General features: G+C 33.2%; 1 protein-coding gene across 2 annotated transcripts in view; it reads left to right on the forward strand.

Moving 5' to 3' along the window:
• Window positions 1–24,465, forward strand: part of SLC12A2 (solute carrier family 12 member 2) — a 90,365-nt gene that overhangs the window by 40,502 nt on the left and 25,398 nt on the right. For both annotated transcript variants that reach the window (XM_028531312.2, XM_028531320.2), the window contains exons 6-15: window positions 1,466–1,576; window positions 3,923–4,031; window positions 7,687–7,814; window positions 7,922–8,006; window positions 10,749–10,900; window positions 15,840–15,947; window positions 17,011–17,134; window positions 18,375–18,476; window positions 19,958–20,113; window positions 21,832–21,931. In XM_028531312.2, coding sequence (XP_028387113.1) covers window positions 1,466–1,576; window positions 3,923–4,031; window positions 7,687–7,814; window positions 7,922–8,006; window positions 10,749–10,900; window positions 15,840–15,947; window positions 17,011–17,134; window positions 18,375–18,476; window positions 19,958–20,113; window positions 21,832–21,931 — 1,175 coding nt within the window. The remainder of the gene's footprint in view (window positions 1–1,465; window positions 1,577–3,922; window positions 4,032–7,686; window positions 7,815–7,921; window positions 8,007–10,748; window positions 10,901–15,839; window positions 15,948–17,010; window positions 17,135–18,374; window positions 18,477–19,957; window positions 20,114–21,831; window positions 21,932–24,465) is intronic.

The following is a 24,465-nucleotide window of genomic DNA, read 5'->3' on the forward strand; positions in this document are numbered from 1 at the left end:
GGGGTGACCAAGGAGTGTCGAGGAACGGAGTCTAGACTTCAGTAGGCTGATGGGAAAGGTGGGATGTGGTATGAGGGGACAGGGGAGAAAAGGAAACAGGCCTGAAAGGCATGGAGTATGACATGTTAAACTATAAATATTTCTGTATGACTGGAATACAAAGTGGCAAAGAGATTTAAGATGAGAGAGAGTAGGAAAAAGTATCAAGCCAGGAAGATTCTTGTTCAATATCAGATTAGGTCTTATCCTGATTGGAGCTGGGGACCGTGACTTGATGAAATATTGTGATATGACCTAATGAAATATCTGACCACAGTGTAGAGAATGGATCGAGGGAACACAACTGGAGATGGAGACCATTAAAAGGTGGTTGTAGCTATGCTAGGAGGGATGTAGTGTATATTAAGAAAATGATGAGGGGCTGGAGAGATATGGGTGAATTGGACAGATTTTAAAAATGTTGAATAAGTGGGTTGATGGTAATGGGAGGGAGAAATTAGAAGGACTTCAGATTTATACACAGATTTCTGAGATGGGGATTTAGATGGAAGGCAGTAGCCTTCATTTGAGAGAGAGAACACAGGACAGTTTGGTTTTAGATGTCTAATTTGAGGAACCAACAGGGTATCTAAGTAGAGCTGGCCAGAAAGTAGTTGATAATACTGTTCTGAAGTTTAGAAGAGAACTTGTTTGAAAAGAATCATTGGATGTGTATAGTTACAAAGCAGTAGAAGAAGAGTAGGATTCAGTATTATTAAATGAGAGAAACCTCAACTGACATTTCATGTTAGTTTGCTGAAACGCTTCTTCTGCAGTAGTATGTGGTATGTTAGGAGATGTAAAATCTGAAAACAACTGACACTTAGATTGGCATTGCCCTCATCAGTGGAGACCAAAAGGATGAAGGAAAGGAGGGCTGTAAGTAAACAAGCAATAAGATCAAGTTCTTGTTCTTTTATTGTTTAGTTTATGGGGGGTTTTTTTGCAGATTTTTTATTGTAGTATATGTTTTAATTTCATCGATACTAAACCACAAGTACTTTTTTGCGCATAGAATGGGAACAATGTATTTGGACAACTGCATGGAAGTGTATTCATCTCTTACCTTTATGCAGACTAAAAGGCCATTTTAAGCACGAGTTCACTAATCACAATGAATGCAAAATATTTCTGCTATGTAACTTAAGAAAATCCTTAGTGTTGTACAATTTAGTCATATTATGATTTTTATTTACTGTTAGGAATTCCGTTTTTGACTTACTGCATCTGATTAAATGTAGCATTAATTTGATATTTTGATGTCATCAGATGCTTTACATAGGTTATCCTATTCATTTATTAAATAGGCATTTATTCAACTTCTACATGTAAGGCATTGTGATAGCTCTAAAATGTTTCAAAAGAATTAAAGAGTTTACCTAAAATAACTAATCTTGATCTTATATTTATAATTTCCTTTTACTAGGAGCATTCCCTTTTTATGATTGATGACATCAATGACATCAGGATTATTGGAGCCATTACCGTGGTGATCCTGTTAGGTATCTCGGTAGCTGGAATGGAGTGGGAGGCAAAAGTAAGTAATGATATCACTGGAATATCTGGAAATATTTAATGTATGGACTTTTACAGCTTTTGTTTTTAGGAATGCTATAAAGTGTAACATTTTTAGATTTTCAAAGTTCCTAAGTGGTCATTTTCAGAGAGATTTATGTATAAGGTTACTTTCTAACTGACAAGATGGGGAAAATTTGGAGGTAGCCATAAGTCTAGGATCCAGTTAAACAAGTACTTTTTACATTTTTGACTTCCTACCTCTCCTCCAGCCCTTTCTATGATTTATATTATATAGAAATGCTCAGGTCAGTATATTAGGTAGCCCTAATTAAACTGTTGGCTTTGTAATTTACTTACAAGTTCAATTTCAAAAATTAACATGGGGGCAATAAAATTCAATTTAGTGCCATTAAGGATTAGAGAAGCTAATCTTGTACCTTGTTACTGAAATCTCAGAAATCGTGACTATCCAAGCCAGTACCATTGCTTCTGTAAAAAAAAATTGCTGAATTCATATATTAATATGTAGGCAGAGCACCCAAATACAGGGGTGGGCAAAAGTAGGTTTGCACGAAACACAGAATTTATTCTTGTATTATCATTAATGAAAGCTGGCTTTTTGAGCTCTTATGAGATTGTACATAAGTGCATTGTGCTATTGCTACTGGAGTAATCATAACCTGCATGTCTTTTCCACATGAACAACTGTATATATAACTTTGCCCATTGCTGTATATTTCTGTATCTTTGAGAGAATATCCCTCAGTACAGCTTTTGTTTCCTGAGTAATGCATGTTCACAAAGGTGCTGCTGAGCATCTTAGTTGCTTCAGATTTTTTAGTGTTTACTTTATAGATTTTATAAAAATCACATATTTGTGTTATAGATGAGGTATGATAATATTTACCAGATCAAAAATTAGGACAATCCAAAAGAATAATTTTTTCATGGTAGGTAAGTCATTAGTACAAAATTATAAACCATTTACTTATATATTTAACAAATTGACTTTACTAAAAAAATTTCAATACTACCTGGGGCATTACCACATATAAGTGGTCCTTATTTCCACAGATTTCACAGTTTTTCATGAGTATCTGTTCAATTTTATTGGGAGGCTGAGAGTGGAGGAGGAGAAGAAGGGGTGGCAAAATGGGTGAAAGGGGGTTAAAAGGTATAGATTTGCATTTACAAAATAAGTCATGGGAGGTAATGTTCAGTCATGGTGACAGTAGTTAATAACACTGCACTGTATATTTGAAGTTGTTCAAAGAATATATCTTAAAAGTTCTCATCACAGAAAAAGAATTGTAACTGTATAGTAACATATGTTAACTAGACTTCTTGTGATCATTTCACAATATATATGAATATGAAATTATGTTGTACACCTTAGACTAATATCATATTTTGCCATGTGTAATATGCTCCCATGTGTAATATGCTCCCATGTATAATATGCACCCACATTTTTTGCCCAAACTTTCAGGAAAAAATCTTTCATTTTCATTTTTAATTCAATTTATTTATTTATATTTAGAAACAAAACCAATTGCTGCATTCCAGGGCATTACTTTGCATACAGATATCATTGCTTTCTAGTTACACTTTTAATGCATAAGCATAAATAAAAGAATTAAAAACATTTATATAGATACAGAATTAGTACTATCCATGTATAAATGTACATCCTTATTTTTCCCTCAAAAATTTGGGCAAAAAGTACACATTCACGGCAAAATATGGTATATTGTTATATGACAGTTATATCCTGATAAAACAAACAAAACAAAAAAGTGAAGGAGAAGAAATGGTAGTTCTCATAGATTGTTCCTGTCTTCCAGTCCCATTGCTAGTTGAATTCCCCTCCTGGGTGTTCTCTTCTTTTTGTACTTTCCCTTCTTTTCATATAGCTGTCACTGAATCATCATGAGGTTTGGAGTTGGTCTGAAACTGGGTTTGTAGCAAATATGTTGTCCATGTCTCAAGATTGTACTGTCAGGTGGAGGGGACAGGAAAGAATGATACATAGAATGGAAAGTTTACAGTGTTATGTAATTCACATATAGTGCTTTATGATTTGGGGGAAGGCATGCACATCATTAATGCATTGCAAATATATATGACATCATCCTAATTTGGCTATTCATTTTCCCCCCATTGTATTGAACATTCTAGGATAGTACTTTAAAGACTGTTCATTTAATAAAAGTTTACGGAACACCTACTTGGTGCTTCGCATTGTTTAGGGCACTGAGGAAACAAGACAGAAGTCCTTTCCCCCATGGAAGTTATATTATAGTGGAACTGAATCAATGTACAACATAAGAGATTTGATTTTGATTTTTAATGTTTAAAATTCCAGGCTCAGATTGTTCTTTTGGTGATTCTGCTACTTGCTATTGCTGATTTCATCATAGGAACATTTATCCCATTGGAGAGCAAGAAGCCCAAAGGTTTCTTTGGTTATAAAAGTAAGTGAAAAAGAGTATTTTTAAAGGTTCATATGATACCATTCTATTAGTAAATACCATTCTATTAGTATATTTTAGATATTTTGTGATGTAATTGAGTTTGATGTAGTGACTGATTGGCAATTCAGTTTAGTTTTGTATCCTTTATGTATGTTACAATTGGAGTAAAAAATCACTTTTATTTATCTTGCCATTTCATTATTAGCAACAAAAGGTAATAGAATATAAAAAATCAGTGTTACTGAAAACAGGTGCTTTAATTCTCTACTAATTTTGGGAATTTGTAAGTGAAAGGTAACTTTTGTTCTGACATGACTTTTTCGTTCTTTTAGTTGTATTTCTGAGACAGAAAGTAACTAGAAATATTAGTTTCTGTGTAATTGCAGTTAAAGTTCTTCTACAGTTTGCATTATTAATTGTGTGATAATTTTCGACAGTTTTATCTTCTGTAACCCTTTTCATTCTACATCTAATTGTCACTACTGGTGAAATTTACTTGCTGTTATTTCCTGAAGGATCTATCTGTATCTTCTCCCCTCCTCTTCCAACTTGGCAGCTCATAAAAGTATGACATAATTAGCTAGAATAGTAATAATTTATATTGCACATCTGGGCCTATTTCAGTCAGATGTAAATAAATCTAAATATACTTTGGAATGTGACTTTCTTTTTTGGTGGTTAATGCTGCTTGGTTCTCCTCTCATTATATAACTAAGGCAGTGTGAGGAGTAAACCGGTTATGTTGTTAAACTTGTCCGTTCAAATTACTGCCTAATAGGGGAATTCATTTTTTCCTTTTTGATATAAGAAGTGCCTCTCTTTCACTAAAGACCAGTCCCTCTACTGTATTCTGGATCCTATTTCTTTTACTTTCTCAAAGGCATTTATCCTTTTGTAATTGATTTGCTTCCATGTATCAAAACTCTCACCTCCATATAAGCTTACGAACTGGCTCTAATAACTCCCATACTTGAAAGTGCTGTCTCCTGTCTTTTATTCTCAGCCAAGTTACTACTTCATTTTTCAGTTCCCTTTCATAGACAAATTTCTCAAATCTGTACCTCTCACTTACTCGTTATTTCAGAATAATTTCAAACTTACAGAGCACTTGAAAAATTGATACAAAAAAAAATCCCTTACACCCTTCACCTAGATTCACCAATGGAGAATGCATTTATATTCCATCTTTTTGCCACATATGTTTTATCACTTCATAGATATCTAATCATTAATACTATGATTGCTAAACCTTTTGAGAGAAGTTTTAGAAATCATGGCTTTACCTCTAAACATTGTATGTAAACACATATCTATAAGGAAAAGGACAATTTGGGAAGTTTAACTTTGGCACAAGGCTAATATCTAATATATGGTCCATATATAAACTTTTCCGATTGTTTCTATAAAAATCTTTATAGCAACTTTTTCTTCCTGTTCCAGGATCCAGTTCATGATCATGTGTTGCATTCAGTTGTCATGTCTCTTCATTCTTTTTTTAAATGGTTCTGTATATAATCTTCAGTCTCCTTGAATCTGGAATAGCTCCTTAGCCTTTTTGTTTTTCATGTTGACATTTCTCAAGAGTACAGGCCATTTGTTTTGGAGAACTTTATCCAGTTGTGTTCATCTGATTTGTTTGTATGGACTCAGGTTATTTGTGTTTTCCAGGAACACTACCTGAACAATATGTTTTCCTTAGTTTATTCCACTAGGACACTCACATGAGGTCATTTTTCCTCATCAGTGATGGTTTTAACATCGAAGAGAGTGGTACTTCAGAGGTTTCTTTATTGTGAGGTTGCCGTTTTCTTCTTCGTAATTAAGTAATCTGTAATCTGTGGTAAGATACTTGGGAACAGTAGGATACTGTTCTCATCATACTTTTACCAGATGATTTTATTTCCTTACTTTAAATCTTTCTCTGCTTTCTGTTTGTCAAGCTGACTTTCACACGGTGCTAGATCCAGTGTGTAGTATTTTAGTCCTCTGCTTCTCAGCAACATTATGCTCAGTTGTCCCATTCTCCTTGAAATACTTTTCTTGTTTTATGTCACACTGGTCACTGTCTGTCACTCCTGTTACCCCTCCTCTTCTTCCTCTCCTCTAAATGTCAGAGTTGCACAAGTCTGGGACTGGGACTTCTAACTATATTCTGTCCTTTGATGATGTGTTTCTCAGTGGCTCCAAATGTTGTAAGAGACTGACATGTTTCTATTCCTGGATTTCTTTTTTAAACTCCAGGCTTAACCATAACTGCTTATTCGATGTCTCTCCTACCTAATCCTCCTCAGAATTTCCATTTGAGTACATGGAAGAAGCCAGGGTCTCAATGTTTCCTACTCGCCCCTTTCCTTTCTAATCTTTCTCCAATCAGTATGTGATTCTCCCCTCATAGATTGAATCACTGGAGTAACCACCCAATTGGTCTTCTTGCTGCAGATGTTGATGCCTTCAGTCCACTGTCCACACAGCATCCACATAAACCTTAATCACATCATGTCGTTTGCATGTTTCTAAGCCCACACTGGCTTTTCATTATATTTAGGATAAAATCTAAACAGCTTTAAAATTTTGCATTGTTTAACCCCTGCTGATCTCACCAATCTGGTTTTATTCTTCTCCTTACTGTATAAGAGCTTTACATTATTTTAATTCCTTGAAAGAGCTAAGCCTTTGTCCTACCTCTGGGACTTTTATAAATGTCATTTCTTATTCCTGGTGTAATCTTTCCTGTAATTGTCACCTGGCTGATTCTTGCTTAGTAAAGTCTCTTTGTAAGTATTGTCTCCTTAATTACAGTTCTTTAGCCTTCTGTAACCCCAATGAATTAGATTCTGTCATTTTTAATCACAATACCCTGTTTCTATCAGTATATTTACGGCTGTTCGTAATGACCTGTGTCTTTACTTTCTGTGTAGCTCCCCATTGCTACTCTTAGGGTCCATAAAGGTAGGAACATTGCCTCGCTTCTTGCTATTGTATCTCTTGACATACTAGATGGCTTCAGTACAGGACCTGGCACATTTCAGCTACTTAAATATTGAATGGATGGATGAATACATGACAGTTAATTGGTTGTTTTAGTGTCAGCACTATCAGAATAGATAGGAATAGTAGGAGTAGTTGAAACTTTTTCATTGTTGAAATGGAAAGGACCTTTCCTAATTTACTTTAACTAAAATTATCTGGAAGCCCCCAAAATAGCCTCAAAAATCAAACAAGACACCACTAGGAAATAGAGAAAGCTGCACAGACAGTATTTAGGTTGGGTAAAAAATGGGTCCAGATTAGTATGATGTCCCTTTTGTTTTCCTACCTCTTATTTCTTTGACTTCTGAGGTTGAGGGGGTTATCCACCCTTTGATTCACCTTTGGACTAGTGGTAACGGTCAAGTTAGGGGTGACTGAAACTGGATTATTAAGGTAAACAAACTAGTAGGGGATATCCCAGGTCAAATCATCATTTTGATTGTAAACTGTTTCCTCATATAAGAGAAGAGGAATACCAGTTTGTGAATTAGTAAATATTAAAGAGTTTATCAGTTATTAGAACTGAAGAAATATCAGGGATCATACATACCACTTACTCTTGATCTAAATTATTATGGTCTGATTTGCTATCTGTTAATTGCCAAAAATATTTTGTTCTCTACAGCTGAAATATTTACTGAAAACTTTGGGCCAGATTTTCGAGAGGAAGAGACTTTTTTCTCTGTCTTTGCCATCTTTTTTCCTGCTGCAACTGGTATTCTGGCTGGAGCAAATATCTCAGGTGATCTTGCAGTAAGTACCGTATTGATTATACATTAGCACTATATTGATCATATGTTAAATGGTATACACGTAATTATTTTTAAAGGTATACTTAAAAAAATCTTCTTGTCTTCTAGGATCCTCAGTCAGCCATACCCAAAGGAACACTCTTAGCCATTTTAATTACTACGTTGGTTTATGTAGGAATTGCAGTATCTGTAGGTAAATAACCTTACATTTCTTTATATGTTTCAGAAATTTCGTGATGTACATAGTATAAATAGTTATTTCATGACATTTTTAAATTTAGAAATATTTCAGGAAAAAAGACATGATGTGGCATATTTTAATTAAAAAACAGTTTCAAATAAACTAGTAGCGATCTTCTGTAGTCACCAAATGATCTACTGCACCTCCTCCAGGATTTTGTTAATTATAATAAATTAGAAAATTATGTAAGATCTGCAAACTCTTAAAATTTCAGATATATTTATAGAAAATGTTATTTATATGTAAAACTAAATGCATTTAACTCTTTTCTTTAAAAATTCTTGAATATTTTTATATATGGTGGTGATTTAGTACTTTCTTCTAATCTCATTATATGAAGATTGTTTCAAGACTATTAAGGAGTACCTAGCATTTTTTTATCATAAAAGCTGCTTTTGATAAATGGGATATACTACATTGAATGAAAACACTAAAGTCTTAATAATTTGAACAAAATGGTGTTTACCATTTTATTACATTTATGGACACATAGCAGTTTAGAAACTTGAAAGGACAGTGGTCATCCAGTCTGTAAAATCAGTGTCTTATAGATGATGAAATTGAAGTTTAGAGATTTCACTACCAAGGATAACTGATGCTTGCTTTAAAAAATTGTTTTCATGGCAAAGTAGATTTTAGTTTTTTGTTTGTTTTTCAAATAAATTCTTTATAGGCTATTTATAAGAGTAGTTTCTTTAATTGAAACATTCTAATCCAGAAAAAAATTACTAACTTAATTTACATATAATTTGCATACAGTGATTAGATGAATTGTCTCAAATTCATCAATTTTCATGAAACTATATACTTTACCCAGGAAACATATATTCTTTTTTTTTAATCATTGTTCAAGTACAGAAACATATTCTTGAAATGTAAGCATTGTTTTTAATGCATAAACTCTATAAAGTTCAAATTTTATACTTAAAAATGTTTTAAGCATACTGTAAGAGTCAATCTTATTTTAATACCAATTTAAAGAATCACAAACTCCAAATTCAAACACTATAGAATATAAGGTTTCTGTAGTATTTCTGTAAGAAATTTTATTGTTGCCATATAGTCAGTCATTTTGGGGAAGTAATGACAGAATTCTTTTTACAAACTCTGCTGCTAATTTGTGTAAATGTAATTTTTAAAAATCACTAAACAAGAGTTAGAAATCCTAATATTCAGTATTAGTGTGGTGGGCTAAATTCAAATTTTAAAAAGGAATTGGATATTATTTAGCCTTATAATTCTTACATAAATTTCATTTTTAAAAAACAAATGCACTATAAGCTATTTATAATCTTACCAAAATACAAAATTTTTTTTCCTTTAAACGTTCCTACCTAGTGTTCTTGTATATTTCATATATAAGATACAGAAAATTTAGTTTCATAGCTAAAGAGAATTAGTTTCACTTTAAAGAATGATATAACTGAATATATTTCAAATTGGAAAGTAATTTGCTATAACAGATAAATGTTTTCTGTTTTTATCTGATCCTGTAACAGTACTGGCCTTCATATCCCTTTTTTTCTATCTACACTAGCCCTTGGAGAACTGGAGTAACCCTTTCTCCTGGTAATTCAGTGGGTGTACCAGGAAAGACTCTCTGCACCAGTATAACTAGCTCAAAGCGATGGGGCCTTTTTTCCCACAAAATGTATTTTGGAATGTGAAACACATAGAAGTGTAACTACATTAGAGATAGAGAAGGCTCAGTTCTCCCCTCCGCTCCCCAGTGGTTTCAGAAGTACCTTTAAGGAAACATGGTTTTGCAAACATTTTCTGAAAGTTAGATGAAGAAATTTAAGAATAAAGAACTATGTGTAGTCTGTCCAGTCATTAAAATAGTCTGCCTTTCAAACTTAATTTTTTCTTTATTGTGAATTTTTTTTCTGTAATGCTTATATTACCTCATGATAAGTAAAATAAGTACTTTTACTTATTTCAGGAGTAAAAGTACTTTCTTCAAGAAAACTTTGTAAATGTTTATTATGGGAGTTTTCAATTTTGCACAAAAATGGAGAGCATTTTCTAATGAGCCTACTATAACAACTGTCACCCAGCTTCAAAAAAGTTTTCAAGAATTATCAGTACATGGTTGACCTTGGTTCATATATATCCATTCACTTTGCCCCATAGGATATTTTTAAGAAATTTCTCAGATACCATATATTTTTTTAATACCAGGGTAGACTTACTAGAAACAAAGGTTTAAATAGAATTATAATTCATCAGTGTTCAACTTATTTTCCAGTACAGAAAATATTACTTGAAGTCTGATCTTTTTCAGGTTTCAAATATAAAATACTTGGAATACAGGAAAATATTTCTGCCATTTGGAACTCTTCCAACACAAGGTTTTTATATTTGCTTAAGGACGTCTTAACCAAATAGGCCAGGAGATAGTTTTCCTAATATACCATTTATAGACAACCATTTCCAAGGTTTTTAACTGTATAGGTGTACATAACTACTCTTTATAAGGTTCCATTTCACAACTTAAATACTGAGGAAAATGGTGCTTTCCAAATTCTGTTTCATGTAAAGCTATCTTAACTGTCAGTGCAGTGTGAGCTATTATAAGCAGGTATATATATATATAGTCAGTATCAGAATTTCTTTATGGGTATATATATATAAATTTGAAATGAATATAAAAGCTAGCTATATTATTTGTTCTTATTGTCACTTGTGCTTCAGGCTCTTGTGTTGTACGGGATGCCACCGGGAACATTAATGACACTATTGTAACAGAGCTAACAAACTGTACTTCTGCAGCCTGCAAATTAAACTTTGACTTTTCTTATTGTGAAAGCAGTCCCTGTTCCTATGGCCTAATGAACAACTTTCAGGTGAGCATTAAATTTATGTTATATACACATTCTACTGTCTAGGATAGAATAATAATGACAATAAAAATAATGTCATTAAAAATCTAGAGGTCAGACTAACTTAGAAGGTTAAGTTAGGGCTCTTCTTACAGTATGCCTAGATATATTTTTTAAAAGACTGTAGGTAACTAATTGGACAAACAGAAAAATGTGAAAGAGTAAAATCTGAAGCCATTAAAGAGCAAAAGGACCTGCAAGGGTAACACTGAGAGTGTAATATATGTAGTACAGTTTTAGACAGGAAGGATGCGTTGGGAGCATCTCACACATGGTCATATTTGTTGGGTCTGTTTCTGGATTCTCTGTCTATTTCATTGATCTGTGAGTCTATACCTCTACCAATACTATACATCTTGGTTACTGTAGTTATATAATAAGCCTTAAAGTCAGGTTGATCAATTTTTTTTCCATTTTATCCTTTTTCAAAATTGTTTTAGCTATTTTAGTTTCTTTGGTTTTCCATATAAATTTTAGGATAACCTTGTTTTTATCCTGTCAACAACAAATCTTGTATGTCAGTTTGAGAATTTATATGTTTACTGTTTTGAGTGTTCCAGTCCATGAACACAGTATGGTTCTCCATTTACTTAGATCTGCTTTGATTTCTTTCATTAGCATTGTGTAATTTTCAGAATAAGAGTAAGTCACACAAGTAACATATTTTGTTAGATATATTCCTAAGTATATAATTTTTATTTTGAGCAATTTAAATATATTCTAGTTGAAATGAGTTGTTTTCTAAATAGAGGTGTCTCAATTGTTTAATACCTCTTTAAAAGTATTGGTCAGTATCAATAGTGTTATTTAATTAGATATGGCCCATATAGTCATGCTGTGATAAACCACTACTTAACAATAGAATTAAATTCTTAATGGATGCTTAAATGTTTCTGGACTTTTAAACTATATGAACTATATAAAGGTTAGTAATTGCAAGTATTTGGAGAATATCAGTCCTACTTTTTTATTATTACCTTTATTAAGATACTGAAAGTGAAATGAAATCTTTATAAAAATTTATAGGTTTTTTAGAGAAACTGAGAACAGATTATATAAAGGGAGAAGGAATTATTAAAATTTAGAGGATAATTTTGAGAGTTGCTTAAGTCTTAGAATGCTAGAAAGAAACTCACAAAGATGTAGTAGATTCAGGAGACTGAAACAAAATATTCTGTGGTAAATTTTTATAATTGAAAATTTATTTGTATCTTAGAATTGTTCTAATTCTAAGTAAAAAATAAATTAAAAATTTTCCTTTCTAGTGTTTTCTCAGTATTATGTAAACACAATAAGCAGAACGGTTGAGGATTTAATATATTTCAGAACAGTATAAATTTTATGTAGAGTATATAAATTTTATAACAAAATTTTGGAACTTAAATTTTTAATGACATTATTTTTATTTTCTATTGTATAGCTTCAAGCAATTGACTATACTTTCAGTGGTTTTAAATTTTGAACCCAATTATGTAACAGAAGTTTGTTTTTGCTAGTCACAAGACTAGGCAAAATCGTAGGAATGAAAGAAACTATTCATGTTCAGCTAACGATTCAGGCCAATTCTGACATTGATATTGTGTATGAAAGGCACAAATGTTGGTCTCTGCCCAGTGACTGAAATGCCAATCAAATTTCTGTGTTGCTGCGTTAAAGTAGAAAAGTGTGTTGTTTTTATCAACTCTAGTATGGACTCATTCAAGCAAAGAGGAGTTGTGTACATAAAGCTGCTTTTCTAATTTAAGTAAATTTTTTAAAAATGCTTTGTAAAGTGATACATGTAAAAAAGTCCTATGAAAATGTAAGTTGCTAGTCATTTGAAAATGAAGAATGAAGGTGGCACACATAACTGAGGGGCATGTAAGTTGAAGTCTCCATCATGAAATATATACAGAGCCACACTTTGTAATGCCATTTTACATGTATTTGACTTTTAGTACTTCAGGAGAAAAGTGAGTTGGTCCACCTTATTTGTCTTAAATTTTAAGTTTTTATATATATATTATGTTTCTTATCGTACATGTTCTCTTAAACTTTGACTCACCCTTGTTTAATAAATAAAATGTGAGCTTCTGTGCTCTCAGGCCAAGCGCTTCATACTCATACTTCTATGCCACTGCCTTCTGTTGGGACAGGACTCCAGTCCCGGTGTGTGTGTCTGCATGCATATGCGCGGACTCTACCCTCTTCCTTTATTTGGTGCTTTACTCTGCTTAGAATGCAACTGCTGCTTCTTTTTTATATGTCCAAATCGGTGTGCTCTGAAGATTTTGTTGAACTCTAAATCATCAACACATACAAACCTGACACACAAAATTTCACCATTCATTTTATTTGCCATGTTTTTAACTTTTATTAGACTTTTATCTTTTATCTTTTTTTCCTTTTCTTTTTCTCTTCTTTTCTTCTTCTCTTCTCTTCTCTTTCTTCCCTTCCCTTCCCTTCCCTTCCCTTCCCTTCCCTTCCCTTCCCTTCCCTTCCCTTCCCTTCCCTTCCCTTCCCTTCCCTTCCCTTCCCTTCCCTTTTCTTTTCTTTTCTTTTCTTTTCTTTTCTTTTCTTTTCTTTTCTGACAAAGCCATCTTTTCCTTTTCTGCTTTGTTTCCATTATACATTGTGGGCAATACTGATGTTACCAGTATTGATGTTATCATTATTGTTGCTACTCAAATTTTATCATAAAATGGTAGGAAATGCAGAAGTTATTGTGTAAATATGTAACTAGAAAACAGGGAAGTTGGCAAATAGTATTTTCAGGTGCTAAACAGGGAACATTATTTACCTCAATTTGAATTATGGAAGAAGAGAAAATGTAATTTTTTCTTCAAAACATAAAAGGTGAAAGATTATGATTTTAAGTAATGCCACTGGTGTGAATTTTGCCTTAATCCATCAGTGTATTGCATTTTCTGTTGTCCACTTTTTTCTTCATTTATCTCCTGTCTTTCCACTTACTTAGCTTTGAGGTCATTGAAAACAGGCATGGAATTCTCTTGTCATCTATCAATAAGCATACACAACAGAAATAAAGTCCACCCATTTTTATCTTGCTCCACCTTATATGAGGAACTAAAAACCCCCACAATTTATTAAAAATTGTGTATTTATTCTTAGATGTTTAAACTTTAGTCACCTTCAAAGTCATTTGATGCAATATACCTATCAAGACTTTTTACGACTGCTCAAAAGAGTTTTTGAACTGATCAGTTTTGATGCCTTTTAGTGCTTCTGCTGTTCTTTGTCTCATCTCTTCCACATGGGCAAAATGTTTCCTTTTGAGGACTTTTTTCATCCAGAGAAACAACACAAACTGTCACTGGAGTGAGATTGGGTGAACAAGGAGGGTGGGGCACAGGGCTCATGCTCGTTTTGGTCAAAAACTGCTGAACACTCACTGCGGGGTGGGCAGGTGTGCTCTTAAATCACCCATCATGAATATACAAGAAAAAATTTTAGACATTGCAACATGACAGTCAGTTTGAAATATTTTACACATCCTGTATAAGCACAAATACAATTATCCCACGCAAGTAATTTAATGTTGATGAAATACTCTTTATCTAAAATGTATATTCCATATTCATATTTCCTCACTTGTCCCATGAAATCCTATATAGTTATTTTCCCCACATTTAGTATCCAATCTGGGATCATGCATGGCAGTTAGTTACCTTGTTATTTTATAATCTTTTAATCTAGAGGACTTCCAAACTGGCCTGTTTTTTTAGGATGCTAACATTTTAAAGAGTTACGGCAAGTTATTTTGCACTGAACTCCTCAGTTTATATTTATCTGCTTGTCTTCTCATGATCCAAATGATCTATCCATTAAAAAAAAAAACTTCACCATTGGGAAATGTTTGAACATGTACAGAGATAGGGAAAGCAATATAATGTATCTAGTATACAAGTTTTCCATATTCACCAATTATCAGTACATGGCAAATTTTGCCTTATTTGTAATTCTCACTTCAGAAGTAAATCCTAGACATAGATTATTCTACCTGGAAATATTTTCACATTTATTTCTAAAAAGTACTGTTTAAAAAACAAACACCTCCTCAAGAACACCTAACCACAACCCCAATAACTATCTTAATCTCCAAAAAGGAAACAATCTTCCCAACAGAAGTATATCAAATCACCTTGAAATATTGCTGCCAAAAAATCTGTACTTTAGTTTGAATAACTGTCAAGATCTACCTAGTAGTTTATTAGAAATAGAGGTGAGAAGAACAGATTAAATAACATAGTGGAGATGCAGTTATCAAAATCATGAGTCGGGGGGTTTATAAGAGAAATGGCATAAAAATAGTAACATGTAAAGGAAAGGGTAAACCTGTAGATTTAAAAAGACTTATGAGAGACATCAAATGTAAAGTATAATCCTTCTGTGGATCCTGATTTGAACAAACATATTTTGAAAAGCAAGAAAAGAGGGACAGTTTGGGAAGTTTGAAAGCTGATTGGTTATTTGGTGCTGTAAAAGGAATTTAGTGCTTAAGCTGTGACAGTGGCTTTACAATTGCAGTTTTAAAAAGTTCTTACCCATTAGACATAAGTACTGAAATATTTATGCATGAAATGATATCTTTGGTTTGATGAACAGTCATGTGGGGACTGGCCCCTAGGTGGTCATTGCTGAATTTGGGTGATGGATGCTTGGTGGCTCTGTATGCTCTTCTCTCTGCCATTATACATCTTTGAAATTTTACAAAATAAAAATATTTTTTAAAGGTCAGGGTTAGTGGTAGGTCTGTTTCTGAGTTTGTAACGTATATAACAAATTATTACTGTTTATTATTATCAGGGTTTCTGTAATATTAATCTTCTTTATTAGAATAATAATGATATATTGTGTTCTTTTTTAAGGCTTATTTTTTTCATTTTCACCACTTTTTTTTAAGGTAATGAGTATGGTGTCAGGATTTGCCCCATTAATTTCTGCAGGCATCTTTTCAGCCACTCTTTCCTCTGCATTAGCATCTCTTGTGAGTGCTCCCAAAATATTTCAGGTAAGCATTTTAATGTTACATGCTTTATTAAAGGGGAGTTTAAGGTAATATACTTTAATCTGGGATTGTAAATATTTCTAAATTATTTGCTTTTGTCAATCCCATATATATATATGTATGTATATATGTATGTATATAATATATATACACACAAATCAAGACTGGTATATTTAATTTTATGTACATGAATACATATATTTATGTAAACATTTATATATTTACATAAGGTCAGAGTGTAGCCTTTAAGTTCTATTTCCAGAAGTAGTGATGAACTTTTTCTTTATTTAGACATACTCTATTAGTATAAATTTTCATGTCATCTCAACAAAGATAAGGACTACAATCCAGGACCATACATCAGGAGAATTAAAGTCTCTTATTTACATTAGCATGGGGCTGACCTAAGTGTTTTATTTTTACAAATATTTGAATGCCTGATATTGCTATATAGTGTGTTAGGTACTCAGAGTACAATGAAGACTGAGATAGATTTTATCTCCCTTTAATGAGCATGAAATGAACAGCTGATACTGAACAGAAAATATTTTTATTACTAAATCAAATCAATGAAATGTTGATTTTGCAGCTTTGTTCTTAATGATGTGTTGTAGCCAGTTAGTACAGTAAAGATGTAGAATATATTTCTTAAAACAGTTTTCAATATTTTAACAAAAATGATTAAGTTCTATAATTAGGATTTTTATCTGCTTTAAGTCTAGCATTTGGACTTGATTTAAAGTAGGTCACATCTCCATATTTCTCAAGCTTCCAAATGTCTTCTGTTTCTGTGCCTGCTTTTCTGATTCTTTCTTCATAAAAGGATTTCAGCATAGAGGCAGGGTAAGGTGGATAAAAACTTCTGGTATGGTAAACCCTTTCTGATTCTTGGAGTATGTGAGTCTCCTTTACAGTTTGTAGGTGAAGCAGCGTGGGACAGGGGAAAGTGCAAAAAGAATTAGAAACATGGGTTTCATTCCTGATTCACCTGTTGTAACTGTAAGCAAAGTTGCATGCCTGTTCTCCAACTGTGTCATTTATTTTATTGTTTACATTTCTTCATTAGGCTCTATGTAAAGACAACATCTACCCAGCATTCCAGATGTTTGCTAAAGGTTATGGGAAAAATAATGAACCTCTTCGTGGTTACATCTTAACATTCTTAATTGCACTTGGATTCATCTTAATTGGTTAGTCAAATAAATGGTGTGGTAATGTAGATTTTGATGCATTTATATTAGCTCTAAACATGAAATGATTAAACAATAAACAATGTTACTTTGCATATTATACTGTTTTTTTAATCAAATGCGTATTTAAAAATACTGCAAATAATAGCACTCAGTACATATTTTCTTTTTTAAAGATTTTATTTCTTTTTAGAGGAGGGGGAAAGACAGGGAGAGAAACATCAGTGTGTGGTTGTATCTCACCGCCCCTCCCTTACTGGGTACCTGGCCTGCAACCCAGGCATGTGCCCTGACTGGGAATCGAACCTGGGACCCTTTGGTTGGCAGGCCGGTGCTCAATCCACTGAGCCACCCAGCCAGTGCCATATTTTCTAAAATTATTATCATCACTAAAGTCCCCATTAGGGCTGGGAAGAAATTTTAGGTTCTTGTCCCTAAAGCCAATAAAGGAACAGCATAAAGGGAAGGATTTCAGAGTCTCTCCTGAAGTAGGGCCTCTGCTGATCTGCTCTTTGGCACTTTGCCTCTGATCACCATGAGCTGATGGGTCTTATACTTGTATTAAAGGTCTGATTCATTAAAATTGTGGAAACTAACTCTCATGTAATGCTAGGTATGTATTCAGTATAGCTGCTTTTTGAGAACAAGTGGGCAATATTTAGCAAAGTTTCCTGAAATCCAGCAATTCTCTTTAGGAGTATGTACCCTACAGAAACTTGGATATGTGCCCATATACAGGAATATTTTTAGTGTTAATTATAATAGTCAAAAATGGAAGCCACCTGAACACTTACCAATGGAAGAATGAAACTGCAGAATAATATTCAGCAATGAAAAAAGAATGAACTTGGTTTTATATAAGGATGAATTTCAAATAAATGTAAAATCACATTGCAGAGTGATACATATAATACTATTTATTTAACTTATAAAACACCTAAAACAATACCACATAATGCTAATTGACCATATATATGTATGTAGTAAAACTATATAGCAGTAGAAAAAGAATATACCAACTTTGGAAAAGTGATGTGTATAGGGGTTTGTAACTATTCATAAGATTTGATTTCTGAAAAGTAAAGTACATGAAGTATGTATGGCAAGATGTATTTTTAAATCTGAATGGTTGATATAGGAGTAGCATTATACTATTATTGAAAGGCTTGAATAATTCATAATTTTTGAAAAGTTAAAGTTGTCCTAATATACCAGTAAATATGCCTTGTTTCTTTTGCAGCTGAACTGAATGTTATTGCTCCAATTATCTCTAACTTCTTCCTTGCGTCCTATGCACTGATCAATTTTTCAGTATTTCATGCATCACTTGCAAAATCTCCAGGTGATTTTTCACTTTTAAAAAGTTTTTAAAGTGTGGTAATGTCTTTGATTTTAGAGGAAATAAATTATTTGAGTGCATTTTTAAAATGGTATGTGTGGGATTTGCTCATTAATGCCCAGTGTGTGTTCATAGTTGAGTCAGATTAAGTGAGTCTTCAAAGATCCCTTTATTATGAAGTTTACTGGTAATATTCATTTTTTTGTTTTGTTTTCATCATTTAAGATAGCATTACTCCCAAATTCTGACCAGCACTATGAAGTAATTATTTTGCTTTTGGGGGGGTTTGTTTTTATTGCTTATTTAGTTGCTTTCTCTTTCATTTGTAAGAATATTATGACTCAGTTAACCTGTCCAGAAATATTTTTCACACAGTGAGTTCTGTGGAGTTCTAATATAGAGGGAGGTCTTTATCAACTGAAAATATCTTTGTTACGGAATTTTTGTTACAAACCATGACACTAGTTGGGCATCAGGGATGGAAATGAAGGAATAAAAGCACTGTTCCATATAGGGATCGAAAAATCTCTCAGAAAAGGAAAGAATAAAGTGTGGAAACTTAGAAAACAAGTATCTTCGTTTCAGATTTTCTTAATTCTTTTTCAAATTTAAGATATAAATTTAAGGAGTTGGTACTGCTTTAAAAGGGCAACACAAAGGATTTTTGTGCTGGACTCTTCTTTAATGTGAATGTATGAATACCAGTATCTTAGTTGTGGCATTATAGTACTGTTTTATAAGACACTGTAATTGGGGGAAACAAGGTAAAAAGTACCTGGAATCTCTCTTATTATTTCTTATAACTTTGTGTGAAGTTGTAATTATCTCAAAATTAAAAGTTTAATTTTTAAAATACTGTAAATTTTATTGAAATGATTTAAAAATAATAGGTTTACCTGTGGAACCACCTATGAATGGACATTTTAAAGCATTATCTTCAACATTTTTTAGAGTGAAGCTTAATTCATAAACACTCCACCAAATAAGATGTTTCTATAATTAACTTAATTTTTTTAGCAAATGGATGAATTTTTAACAATTCTTAAGAACATTTTGTTGAAACTGTTTTGTGTATTGATTAGAATATGGGTATATCTCATAGTAAAAATCAGGAAAGAAAGTTACCACACTTAAGGGCTCAATTTAAACTTCTTTTGAAAAACCTTCTCTAGCTTTTAGCATTCACTGGGGTAGGTTGACTTACACTTCTTTGGTAAAGTGTTTATTACATACATAACTAGTAAGATAGAATAATGTGGAAATAAATAGATGTACTCTTTTTATGGCCATCAAGAATTGTGAGATTTAATTGTTATTAGTAATGGTCTATGACTTTACTGTTTCATATAGCCGTATACTTAATATTTAAAGCCCTCTCTGTGTAGCAGCCAAAAGGAAAGTTATTTTGTACATGAATATGTACTGTTGTCTAAAGCAGATGAGGTATGTGACTTTTATTTATGTATTTTATTTGTTATTGTTAGGATGGCGCCCTGCATTCAAATATTACAATATGTGGATATCACTTATTGGAGCAATTCTTTGTTGCATAGTGATGTTTGTCATTAATTGGTGGGCTGCACTGCTGACATATGTGATAGTCCTTGGGCTGTATATTTATGTTACCTACAAGAAACCAGGTCAGTAACCTTTTCTACTTAGTATTTCAACCTACAAACACCTAGAAGTTCTTCGTTATTTTTCATATCTAAGCATTATGTTTTATATATTTATTTACTTATTTCTTAAGATTTTATTTATTTATAGAGAGAAGGGAAGGAAAGGAGAGAGGGAGAGATATATCAGTGTGTGGTTGCCTCTTATGCACCCTCCACTAGGGACCTGGCCCCCAACCCAGGCATGTGCCCTGACTAGGAATTGAACCAGTGACCTTTTGGTTCATAGGCCTCACTCAATGCACTAAGCTGTTCCATTCCAGCCGGGGTTCATCTTTTATATATTTAAAATGTAGTTTGTCTACAACTTCAAGTATTTTTTTTCCAAATACATGTAGTTTCAATAAAACAATTACATTTTATTCTCTGGAATTCTATTTTTACCCATAAGTTAAATTGAAAACTATTTGTAGAAAAATAACAAATTTATATTTTTGACATTCTGTTGCACTCAGTAGGCTTTAAGATTATTCTTTGACCTGGCTGGCATAGCTCAGTGGATTGAGCTCGGGCTGCGAACCAAAGTGTTGCAGGTTCGATTCTCAGTCAGGGCACATGCCTGGGTTGCAGGCCACAGCCCCCAGCAACCGCACATTGATGTTTATCTCTCTCTGTTTCTCCTTCCCTTCTCTCTCTAAAAATAAACAAAATCTTTAAAAAAAGATTATTCTCTGAAAGGATTAGATAGTAATACTGTAGTAGCTGTTAGCTTAATAAGCATATGTATATGTATTACCCTACCATGTCTTAGTACTTACTGTAATATGTACAACGGAATTCACAAAATGCCAGAAGACATAGTATCTTCCCACTAGCTTACTGTGTGGCAGGGAAAATTGGACAAACATGCTTTAACTGGGAAATAGTCAGATTACCTAGAAGTATCTTATTGGTAACTGTTGGTATATTGTCACATAAGAAGATGATGCTAAGATATATTAGGATTGGTCCACTATTCACTATGGTAACCCATAACACAGAAGAAAGATCCAGTGGTACTAGTTTGAAAAATTTTGGCCCAATAGAATAGACTAGGGAGAGATTACAAGACTAGTTGCAGTATAGTCATTTAAAACAGTGAGGAAACATTTTGTAATTCTAATACTACATAATGAAGTTTTGGATTAGAGTGATGGCTTTACAATGAAATGGACAAAGAAGGTATTATTTTAACCATCTTAGAAGCAATCATTTCTATAATGTGCCTATTATGTCTCTAAAGTAACAAATGCCTAAAATCAACATTTGTGTCCGGGGTGTTTATTCAATAAGGGGAAAAAATTGCCTATTCAAATAACTTAAAACTGTTAAGTACTATAAATAGGACTTAATATTTGGAGAGCTGCCTCTTTCCCTTTTAACCTTTGGCTATATAAACAATAATTTTTAAATGTTTATTTATGAAAGACTGTTGAATTGCATGTGTAGCATGTCTGCAGTCCTGTCATCTCAGTCTTTTCTAATTTGTACTTTTTCTTTAAATGCAATCACAGTTCATATTAGCATTGTCTTAATGTTGTCCTGTGAACTTGAACTATTAAAAGTTCCAACTATAATAGTTTATTTTAGCAATTGATTTTGTAAATGTGTGAGCATTGTTTCCTTCTCTCTTTGTGTCTCAAATTGGTTACTGATTAGTTGTTAACAATAGTGTTCTGCTGTGTAACACTGTCTCCCCACAGATGTGAACTGGGGATCCTCCACGCAAGCCCTGACCTACCTGACCGCACTGCAGCATTCCATTCGTCTTTCCGGAGTGGAAGACCACGTGAAAAACTTTCGGTAAGTGATAGGTAACATAGAAGCATTCTGTCTTAGGTGGCAATCAGTTATTTACTTGTTCATATGCTGACATTTCATGAAAAGTTATTTAAAGGCGTAGAATATTTTTTGTTTTGGTTGGACTTGGGCAGTTCATTTAAGAACAGGGTTGCGGGGGTGGGCTAGGATGGGAGTAAAAGGCAGAAAGCTAATTGAACAACAATTAAAAGAATTTTAAAAAAGCAAAAAAAGGACAAGGTTGAGGTTCTTAGTTATCAAATTTTACGAAAAGATAAATTTTCTCCTATGTCACAAAAAACGTGAGTGTTTTAGAGATCTCATCTGAAGACTTTTGAATGGTAGGTATCATCAAGCAAACAGTGTTTTTCCCCGTGGCCACTGAAGCCATGTAACTACGATATAACTACTAAGTGTGAAACCCATAAAGATTTTTGACATACTTTATTTTGTAATTTATTGTAGTATTATTCACTTATGTATATCCTAAGAAATTACAGATTATACTTAGTTAAAAGTACACTTGTAATTTTTTTTAAAAGATTTTATTTATTTATTTTCAGAGCGGGAAGGGAGGGAGAAAGAGAGAGAGAGAGAAACATCAATGTGCAGTTACTGGGGGTCGTGGTCTGCAACCCAGGCATGTGCTGTGACTGGGAATCGAACCTGTGATGCTTTGGTTCGCAGCCCGAGCTCAATCCACTGAGCTTTGCCGGCCAGGGCAACACTTGTAATTTTTTAAAAATAAATCATTAGACGGTCATTCTCATACTGTTCACTTAAAGCCTGGCTGTGAACAGGTGACTTTCTGTAGTCATGAGAATCACCTCTTACTGGCTTCTGTGCAGGAAATACAGAAATATGTTCTATGTTTGTCAGTAAACCAAAAGGGAAAATGTGTTTTAAAGAACCTTAGGAGTGGATGAGCACCAGAAAAGACGTGCTCTACCAAATTTCTCCAAGTAAGAAAAGGTTTTGTGTATTCTTTTTGTTACTTGTTTTGATCCACATGTCCTCTTTTTTCTCAAATGAAAAGTCCACAGATCTGCAACTTTAGAGAGAAATTGGGGGGGGGAATTAAAAAAGGAATGAGAGCCCTCGTAGGAAAACTTTAATTTCATTGCATTGTGGATACTTGATGCCAAGTATGGCAGAAAATAGAAATCATTCCTTTATGGAAAAAGTTGTATCCCAGAACTGAAGAGCATATTATGTACTCAACAAAGATAATTTGCTGTCGAACTTGTTGCTTTGGTTTATTATAATGGGGGGAACATTTTTTAAAAAATATTTTATTCCAGTAAGTCTTTTAAGATTTTTATCAGAATTATACATTTATATAGTTTGAAGAGGAAAACTTAGGTTTGTCACTAAAATCAGTGTTTTCCCCACTGATCATACTCCTGTTCCTCTCATACCACAGGCAACCACTTTCAACACTTATTTAGTGTTTACTTTGTATTTCTAAACATGCTTGTCTTGCTATACTTTTTGATTTTTAATTTTAGTCTTTATCTATTGATATCGTTCATCCACATGCACTTCCCACACCCTGTCACCCTTCCCTTTACCTCATCCTCCCAGAATATTTTAATGACATTATTTTGATTAGATCATGCCTAGCATTTTTTATAACTTTTAAAGATGATTCAGAGCCAAGTCATGTGGTAAATTATGACTCCTTTTTCTTTCCTTTATGGCTTTGTTTTCTCTAAAGTCAATCATTTTTTTTTCCTATTTAATTTTTTATCACTATCACAGCCTTCATTAAACTTGCTGAAAGATTTTGTTTCCTTCACTTTGTTGTTTCTATGTCCTTGAAGTATCTTTCTCACTGCTTCCTGTTTCTTTAATTTGGGGTTCTTACATTTAGCCTTTTCTTAAGTATCTGTGATCCTTAGCCAGGGAAGTTTTACATTGGTGGGTAGGGCTTGTTAGTGAAGTCCTTAATGTAAATTGATGTGGCCTTGATGGTTCCTTTGAGAAATTTACCATATTTTGCCATGTATAATACACTCCCCTCTATAGTGTGCAACCATGTTTTTGCCCCAAACTTTCAGGGAAAAAATCTTTTAATTTTTTAATTCAACTTTTATTTATTTATATTTAGAAACAAAACCAATTATCCTATTCCATGGTATTATTTTGCATATGTGCATGTTGTTACTGCTTTCTAGAGTTAAGCATAAATAAAAGAATTAAAAACATTCATATAGATAACAGAATTAGTACTACCCATGTATAATGCACATACTTATTTTTCCCTCAAAATTTTGGGCAAAAAATTGCACATTATACACAGCAAAATACGGTAAGTCATCTTAAAGGCTTTCTTTTTTGATCTCACTAGATTTCCCAGAAAAGAATCTTTTAATCTGCTTGTCGCTAAACTCCTGGCTACCAGAGTTTTGAGAGCAAAGTGGGACAGGAGCTCTGCGTCCTCTAACTTCCGTATTTACAGTAGATGTCTCTGCCCTCCACTGTTGCTGGTGCCTCCCAGACCAGTGGCCCTCTCCAACAAACAAGTCCTGGCCTAA

This window comes from Phyllostomus discolor, chromosome 3 (assembly GCF_004126475.2).
Source record: "Phyllostomus discolor isolate MPI-MPIP mPhyDis1 chromosome 3, mPhyDis1.pri.v3, whole genome shotgun sequence".
NCBI lineage: Eukaryota > Metazoa > Chordata > Mammalia > Chiroptera > Phyllostomidae > Phyllostomus > Phyllostomus discolor.